At 30.2% G+C, this 9,746-nt stretch overlaps 1 protein-coding gene across 1 annotated transcript; it reads right to left on the bottom strand.

The window, feature by feature from the left end:
- Window positions 1-592: 592 nt before the first annotated feature.
- Window positions 593-8,122, bottom strand: LOC134237914 (multiple epidermal growth factor-like domains protein 10). The gene is made up of 10 exons (XM_062720057.1): window positions 7,961-8,122; window positions 6,966-7,106; window positions 6,609-6,758; window positions 5,391-5,540; window positions 4,658-4,798; window positions 3,465-3,602; window positions 3,183-3,317; window positions 2,394-2,499; window positions 2,238-2,302; window positions 593-805 (listed from the first exon to the last, which is right to left on the bottom strand). The coding sequence occupies exons 2-10, from the start codon at window positions 7,072-7,074 to the stop codon at window positions 801-803; spliced, it is 999 nt and encodes a 332-aa protein (XP_062576041.1). The 5' UTR covers window positions 7,075-7,106; window positions 7,961-8,122; the 3' UTR covers window positions 593-800.
- Window positions 8,123-9,746: the final 1,624 nt, after the last annotated feature.

The raw sequence follows: 9,746 nt of genomic DNA, 5'->3' as shown, positions 1-9,746 counted from the left end.
GTAGTATTCTGGTTTTGGCATTCGGTATATTGTGCAGATTTATACATGATATTCTGTGGAATACTTTTTGTTGTTTTGAACCATTAAGAAATGCAGAATCGAATGTATCTCATAACCATTTTGATTGATCAAATTATATCATTTGTTTGTATTAGTTGTTTCATTTTGGCGCAACATGGTTTCCACACTTCTTTATCCATAGTCGCTGACATCTGTAGAAGTTCACCCAACCGAAAATGTCCATTGAAAAGACAATTGCACGTGATTATTCCTCGGTACAAAAAGTAACCAACTCTGAGGTGCACTCAATATTGACAATCCCTAATTCATGTGTTTGTAGTAATATCGTAGTAGACCATCATGCTTTTCGGTTCATTCACGAGATTGGACCATTGTTTGCTGTAAACATGCGAGACAACGTGATCATGAATATTCCAATAAGAGGCGGCTTTTTACCCGACACGGAGAGAAAATAATTTTTACCAAATAATATTTCATAACTTTAAAAAGTGATGGAGGGGAATTGTCTTATTTGCAGAAAGTATATAACTTATATAACTTGATATAACTTGATATATACTTTCTGCAAATAAGACAATTCCCCTCCATCACTTTTAACTTGATGAGACACCACATATATTTATTACTTTTAAAATAAAACACTAATACGGCATATATAGCTTTAATGTTTTTGAATAAATTTAATTGAAAAATCCAGGTGATCACTACTTGTAAGCTGAATATCCGTTCACTCCAGATATCAGCAGCCGCGGCGGAGGGAACGGCTCTCATGGTAGGTTTTAACCTGAAAAATACACAAAAACGAATTAGCAAGATACACTTGGAAAATAAATACAGCCTATAGTTCAAGTACTCTGAAAAAATCTATAATTTTAAGCTAAAACCATTTTTAAGGAAGGGTTGGTTGGGTGAATTTTCACGTGATCAATGCCAGAAATGTATGCCGGGAGACTATAGGATGGCCGTGATGTCATATCTTACGACTTACGTGTGACCCGACAAATAAGTGAAATCCTATTATTTTTTAAATGTTTCTGACAATTCAACTTGAACATTTTATGAACGTAACTTTGGGAATGTCCCTGATAATTTTTCTCTCTGTCCTTTCAAACCACTGATACATTTTTTGCTTTTATCTTAAATATCAAATATTTAATTATTTATATATATAAAACACTTCTTTCAATAATTTTCTTACTAGTTACACACAAAGACTAGAATTTGTACATTTGAAATCTCCAAACGTAGACTGTTCTAAAATTACATAATTTGATCTATGAAGTCATTTTCGTTAAAAAGTAAATTTCCTTCTATTTTATGTTTGCAAAAAGCTCATAAAATAAAAAAAAATGGTAAATTTCTATTCTTATGACGTTAAGATAAAGTGTATGTTGCATAACAGTTCAGTAAGTTGTAAATAGTTATTTGCTACAAAAGAATAAGAAATTAAATGTATATTAGCAGATATTGACAAATATCCTTATACAATATCTTTGTTGTATCTACATAACATTAATATATCATCTTTGTTGTATTATTAAGGTCATAGGGGTCGTGAGGTTCAGTTCAGCTGTATAGCTTTCAGTAGGGAAGTCAAACTTCTCTTTGAGCCCTATAACTCTGTACTTAGGTATACCTATCCACATAATCACAAAATTTATAATATATACATGTACATATATTGTCTCATTTAATTCAATCTTCTCTATACATGAAATGTTAATAAATAAATTCGGTTATGTCGTATTTTTAAAATAAATATTTTTTTATAAATCACAATACCTTAAATTTATGTAAATACCCTTCTTTAGTTTTGGGGGGATTTTATATAAGATGAAATCCATTTAACATTTCTTTTAATATTTTGATCATCTTTATATGTGTACATAAAATACTTATAAAGCATTGAAAAAAAACTTATTAAATTAATTATGAAATTAAAAAAAAATACATGTTATATACAACAGATGACAATGTTTTCGCGACATTTTATTTTTCGCGAGAGAGACACTTGCTCTTCATAAGTAAGACAACATGTTCACAAATTTAAATAACTGTTCTATATAATCTCTAGAAAGCGATAATTATATGTTCGCAAGCACATGGTCTCGAGCAAGGACGCGGAAAAGTTCTCACGAATAAAAATTGAATAAACAGTAGATGTTCTAACATCATGTTTACATTTGTTGTTTATATTATATACATGTATAATATACCACTATTAGGCATTTCTTTCCTGTCTTGTAACTCTATTTCATGTGCTTTTTTCTTTCTTGATTTTCTACAAAATATTGAAAAAAAAATTAAAATTCTGCAAATAAAATCTGTATCTGGATGTATAAAATTAATCACTTAATTAGGACTGGACTAACCTGGCCATGACAACCACTAGTACGATGACGACTATGACGAATATGACAAAGAAAGCAGCTACCCCTGCATCTGTCTGTATCAAATCCTGTACCTGGCTTTCTGCAACTGTATTATTACTTTTACAGTAACGTAAATAAAACTATATTTATTTAAAACACTTTTTTTTTATTTCTGAGAATCTAATTTTCAATACAGGAAGTGAGGAACAGAACATCTGATAAAACCCTTAAAACCGAAGTCCTGTTTTACAGTAAATAGTTACACCTATAAAAAAAACATGAAACGCAACTCAAAGAAAACAAAGGGCAGTTTGAATCCTTTAATAAAAAGTTATGTCCTATCGATTGAGAGAGAGAGAGAGAGAGAGAGAGAGAGAGAATCTAGACCGGACGGTTAATAATCAAACTAATCTTAACTTTGATGCCGAAGACAATATACCAGTAAATCACCAAATAAAAAAAAACAAGTTGAACTTAGAATAAGTTTTTCGTTTTTTTTTTTAAGTCTGCATAATTTTAGATATATAAAGTAATGGTCAAGAAAGGTACAGTCATGTACCTAAGCCATAAAAAATTTAAAAACCCAGAACTTTTTTTTATTTTATTTTTTTTTTTTTTATAATTTTTACTATTGACCAGTAAAGAAAATTTGGATTCAGGTAAGAATACTCAATTGTTTTGTATTTGATTTTCTACTCTACAAACAGAACATCAAGATTAAAATCGACATTTATGATCGAGAAGTAAATTAAGAAAGTAAACTTTTATATGTCGCTGACTATACTGTACCTGTAATATTGCAAAATTCCCCAATGAATCCGTTGTGACATTTGTCACAGGTTCCATTTCTCTTATTGCAGAGGGTAAAACAACCTTTTGAACAAGTAAGATTGCAGCGCAATCCAAATGTATCGTTGTCACATTCTGAAATAAATGCATATTTTTTCCTTGAAGATAATTGAATTTTGCCAGCAAAAGTAGAAGTTTCAAAGTTCAACTTTGAGAATTTTTGCCTTAGGATACATTAAGTTACAATTTCAAATCATTGTTTAAAAAAGAATAAAGACAAACCGGTGTCACATTTTTCTGCCTGAAACCCAGGTGCACACAGATTTGGACATGATCCACTAATATGATTACAGGTGTCATTACCGCCGCAGTTGCCGCATATTCTTTCGCATTTTTTCCCATAAGCACCCGTAGGACATTCTTCAATGAAATTCATCAAATGTACCAAGATATATTCCTCCATACACATTTAGCGTTTAAATATTCTAGGGTATCACTGTTTTATAAGGAAGGGTTGTCTCAAGTAAAAAAATCGCATTATATTCTAAAATATTTTACATCAAATAGTGCATTAATAACAAATTTTCGCTTTGTCCTTTATCCATGTGCGGACAAGTTCTTTTGCGAGCGCGCTATTCAAGGAGGTTCTACTCTATTCTAAAAAAAAAATTCTGGATTAAAGTTTTAATATTTCACATTAATACACAACAAAATTGCTGCTTTTCCTAACGATTATGAATAAAGTTAAAATTTGTGAAAGTGAAATGATGTGTCAATCAAACCCACCAAAAATTAGAAGTTTAATAACTTTTAAATGCAATAAGTTTTTTAATTAATTTTTGTGTGAAATGCTATGAAAATATATAATTTGTGACATTATACAAAATGTTTTATCTTCAAGTCTGTGTCCAGGCACCTTTAAGGCGCTCTGTTTATAGAAAAGTTATTGATTAAAGACAAAAAAATTATTTGGGATAATGGTCTTTTACTTATTATTAAATAGAGGAAGGGTTCAATTTTTTTAACATCAAATATGAGCTTTGAAAATTGATTGCTGTATTCTCTAAGCAAAAAATCAAAAAAATGTAAAGACATTGTATATATACTATTCATCCTTCAAAATAAATAAATGCAACTACAAATAAAGATATTTAACACACAGGGATACTCATACTCGTGAACAATCGAAAATATAACTCTATCGCTTTATCATTGACATTGTTCGTTTAAAAACATATATAATTAGTGCTATAGATCCCCTTTCCCATTCTAGAAAAATATTTTAAAAAAACGAAGAAAAAACTCATCAGGTCAAATGAAAATAACTTAGATATGCCCATTCTTTTAAAAATCATTTAAATGATACAATTCAGCCATCAAACATTTAGAGAAAAATATGCTTTGTAGATAAGAAAGAATTTCCTACATGTATTTCTTTTCTCTGCATATTTAATAATTTCATCTAGTTGACTTACCTTCATTGCACTTATCCTTTGTCCATCCATCTGCACACTCTTCAATACAGATTCCATCATCTTTTTTGCACGGCAATCCACCTGTACAATGCCCACTGCAATTGTACATACAGTGTTCTCCGAACGTACCATTATCGCATTCTAAAAGCAAATATTTCAAAAATATCTCTCTGTGATTAAGGATTCTGCATTCCTAGCACAAATAAATCATGATCTGGTTTAAAATTCTAGACATAATAAAGAATATGTAAAATTATTTGTTCCCTTTAAGTGTATATAGAAACGAAATACACAAAATCTTTATGAATAAGTATGCCTGTGTTAAGTTTGTACAGGCATATTTACATATTATCTGTTGATATAAACTAAAGCAGTTTATGAACATGTACCTGCCTATAAAACAATGTAGTGTCTAAAATCTATTCATAAATCATGGCAATTAAAAATATTAAAACCAAGAGTAATTTTATTCAAAATAGGTTAAGAAAAGTAATGAACAAAACATGAATTATATGTCACGTGACGAGAAAATTATATTTATATTATATATTACTTAATAATTATGTTAACTTAAAAACATGGCACGCAAAAAATCCCAACATGTATTTTTGAAACTTCCTTAATAAGCTAAAATTCATATAAAAATATTTACTTTTCTTGCGTCAATTAAATCATAGAAAATAAAAAAAAAACTGAATTTGATAACAAGATAATTTAAAGTTTATGAACGTACCAATATTGCATCTTTTATCGGGTGTATTTTTCCATCCTTTCTCACAGTCTCCATTTGGACAGGAACCATTTACGTGATCACATTTTTCGGTTTTAGCACAATTTCCACAAGGATTTGTACAGTTCTTTCCATAAAAATAGTCGTTGCATGCTAAAGATACATACTAATTTTTATATGTGTGTAGCAGCGTATAGATATCATAATGAATGTTGCTGAAAAAGTCTTAAATTCTTATAGGTACCTGGATACAGATTTGAAGTTAATTAATCGAAAATCTTATTTCATTGAAAAGTTATCAATGCTTCATTTTTTTGCGGATTTGATTGACACATCCTTGCACTTTCACAAAATCCAGAAAATTCAGAGATGACTTGTTCGAAAGCAAAACAAACACAGAATATGTTGTTAGTCAGTGCAGATGTGGTGAGCAGACTTTGACTATTGAACGCACCCGGTGAATCGTAAACAGTAACAGTACCAGAGCTCGTGTCTTGTTTACATAAGCTGTACACATAAAACGAATGTGATCGATTTGCTCAACTCTGTACACAACACCTAGCTCAGAATGATGATACTTCTGAAGGAGTTTTGCTTTCTAAAATTTCTACTCTAAATAAAATTATTTTTTCTGGATTAAAATTTTAATATTTCTCATTAATTCACAACAAGATTGCTACTTTGCTTAAAATTTAAGAATAATGTTAAAATTTGTGAAAGTGCAAGGATGTGTACATGAAACCCTCCAAAAAATTTAAAGTTTAATTCTTTTTAAATGAAATAAGATTTTTGATTATTTTTGTGTGAAATGCTATGAAGATATATAATTCGTGATGTTATACAGAAAATATTAAATTCACGTCTGTGTCCAGGCACCTTTAAGCCGTTCTGTTTGTCGACACGTTGTTCATTAAAGACATAAAAAATGCTTATTTTTGGATAATTGTCTTTTGCTGATTAATAAATAGAAGAAGGGTCAAATTCTTTTTACAACAAATATCAGCTTTGAAAATTAATTGCGGTATTCTCTAAGCAAAACAATCAAATAATTTATAAAGACATTGCATATATACTATTCTACCTTCAAAATGAATAAATGCATCTACAATTAAAGATACTTCACACAAAAGGATACTCATACTCGTAAACAATCCAAAATATAATTGTATCACTTTATCATTGACATTGTTCATTTAAAAAAGGTGAACATTTGATATGCACCTTCATCACATCTCTTATCAGGTGTATGTTTCCATCCTGGCTCACAGTCTCCATTAGGACAGGACCCAGTCACGTGATCACATTTTTCTGTTTTAGCACAACGTCCACAGGGATGGGTACAATTCATTCCGTAAAATCCCCTTTTGCATTCTAGAAAAAAATGAAAGAAAACAAAGTAAAGAAATCAGCAGGTAAAATAAAATTAACATAGATATGCGCATTCTTTTAAAAATCATCTAAATGACACAATTCGGTCATCAAACATTTAGAGAAATATATGCTATGAGACAAAAAAGAAATTCGTACATGTATTTTTTCTTTCTCTGGATATTTAATAATTTCAACTGGTTGACTTACCTTCATCGCACTTATCCTTTGTCCATCCATCTGCACACCCTTCAATACAGATTCCATCATCTTTTTTGCACGGTAATCCACCTTTACAATGTCCACTGCAATTGTACATACAGCGTTCTCCGAAAGTACCATTATTGCATTCTAAAAGCAAATATTTAAAATTTATCTCTATGTGATTCAGGATTCTGCATTCCTAATAAAAGGTACGTTTTTTTTGTTTGTTTCTTTTGAAAATTCTATATATAGTAAATAATATACAATATACCGTATAAGTGGAAATTTTAGCGAGACGCAAATTTAGCGATTCTACCTAAAATCTGATATTTTATTTTTAGCGAGAATTAATTTTAGCGATTTTAAAATGCTTACTAAAGAAGCTATTACAAATAATACGCAATTAATTTTTAGCGATATTCAATTTTAGCGATGTCAGAACCCTCGCTAATAATGCCAAAATTAAATCCTCGCTAAAAATTCTACTTATACGGTAGTTTGTTCCCTTTTAGTGTATATAAACACGAAGATACACAAAATCTGTATAAATGAGGACGCCTGTGTATTGTTTGTACATGTATATATACATATTATCTGTACATGTTGAAATAAAATAACACAGTTTATGTACATGTACGTGCCGATAATTTTGTCTAAAATCTATTTTTAAACCATGGCAACTAAAAATATTGAAACCAAGGAGTAATTTTTATTTAAATTACGTTAAAAAGAGTAATGAACAAAACATGAAGTATATGTCATTTGACAAGAGAATTGTATTGAAATTAATAATTAATAATTCTGTTTACTTGAAAGCAGGATACACCACAACTTCCAGCAATCATTTTTGAAACCTCCTAAATAGGCTAAAATGCATATAAAAATACTTTTTGTGCATCAATTAAATCATGCAAAATGAAAACAACTGAATTTGTTAACATGATTTACCTTTGTCTCTAATTATTTCAATTATAAGGTTAATTCATGGTTTGTGAACGTACCAATATTGCATCTTTTATCAGGTGTATGTTCCCACCCTGGCTCACAATCTCCATTAGGACAGGAACCAGTCACGTGATCACATGTTGCATTTTTTGTACAATGTCCACAGGGACGAGTACAGTTGATACCGTAAAATCCCCTTTCGCATTCTAGAAAAAATGAAAGAAGCGAAATAACTCAGCTAATAAATAACAAAAGATATGAAACTTTAAGATATGATATTGATGAAATTAATTGGTACCAAAAGTAGGGTATTCTCACTGGAAACAATTGTGAAATTTGAAAGTAAGCCAATGTTCAAATTCTTTTCAATAAGTACAAAAAAATCCTATGTCAAGGTCAAAAGGTCAAGGTAATTGGTAGAAAATGAAAGGTCTTTCAGCATAAAATAATTATATAGAGCATGAAAGCCCTAGCCCTTACCATTCAGAAGTAATGCCGAATTTCTTTTTTCAGAAAAAGTACGTCAAACTTCAAGGTCAAGATCAAAGGGTCAAAATTCTTGTTCTCAAATGAAAGGTTTTGTCACAAGGATTAAATATGTAAAGGATAAAAGCACTAGCCCTAACCTTTTAAAAGTTAATAACAAGGTTTCCTTTTTTAAGGTAGATGAAGCTCAAAGGTCAATGTAATTGCTATCCAATGAAGGGTCTTTTCACAAGGATTACATAATAAGTATGAAAGCCCTATCCCTTACTGCTCAAAAGTTTTAACTAAGGTTAACTTTTTTTACAAGAATGGAAATTTACAAGGTCAAGGTCAACTGGTCAAGATTGTTGGTATCCAATGAAAGGCTTTTCAACAAAGATTACATATGTAAAATATAAATGACCAGGTATCTGTTGATTAAAAGATATGGCCAAAGTAAAAGGTTAAAAGTTTCCTGGAAAAGTGTGTCATACTGTAAGGTAAAGTTCAAGAGGTCAAATTTGGTGGTACAGAAAAGAGTTCATAATGCACATGTGAAATATAAAAGTCATAGCTCCACTAAATCAAAAGACATGGGCAATGTTAAAGTTTTCGCAGACAAACAGAGAGACAGACAGAGAGATAACTAGACAGACAGACTGACACGACAAAAACTATATACCCCCAAAACTTCGTTTACGGAGGCATAAAAAGTTAAAAGCATTGTCAACGACATTTTCGGACAACTCTCGTATAAATCACACAGACTTACACGAAGGCATATTTCTCAAAATGTGCTTGCACGCTTCATGAAATATGCCTTGAAAAAAATGTTAAAGGTAATCAACAACAACGCAGTATGATAAATGTGATTACTTTAACTTTTCTATCGTCAACATCTCTTATTCATGCAGCAATGTGATACCTTCATCACTTGCAAACGATATATATCAGTTGATTCGATACGCAAGAACAGGCAATACGTAAGAATAATTTCTAAAACCAGATAAACAATTTGATGAATCAAACAAGAACAGAAGTGTATCTCGTTTAAAGTCATCATTTTGTAAGTTCTATTGTCGATATAATGATCTTTTCAGCTAATAATATTCATCATTTATTACTTATTGACGTTTCTTATAATAATTGTTAGTTCATTATTTATCTGAATCGACGACTGAAATGTACAAGCTTTTCATCAATAATGCACATTTATATTTTATTCGTTGATAATTATCGCAGAGTCAAAAAGTGTTTCTAGTTAGATGTTATAGCATGATTTCTTAATTTAAAGATTGAAATTTCTCTAGTTCACTATTGTTTTTTTTTGCACTGATAAAGAAAACTATATTATTCTTACCAACTTTAGACACCTCT

The sequence above is a fragment of the Saccostrea cucullata genome, unplaced genomic scaffold, assembly GCF_032062105.1.
Source record: "Saccostrea cucullata isolate Sc308-1 unplaced genomic scaffold, CSIRO_AGI_Scuc_v1 ctg14146, whole genome shotgun sequence".
Lineage (NCBI taxonomy): Eukaryota > Metazoa > Mollusca > Bivalvia > Ostreida > Ostreidae > Saccostrea > Saccostrea cuccullata.
The sequence above is the reverse complement of the archived record's forward strand: the minus strand, read 5'-3'. Positions and strand labels throughout refer to the sequence as shown.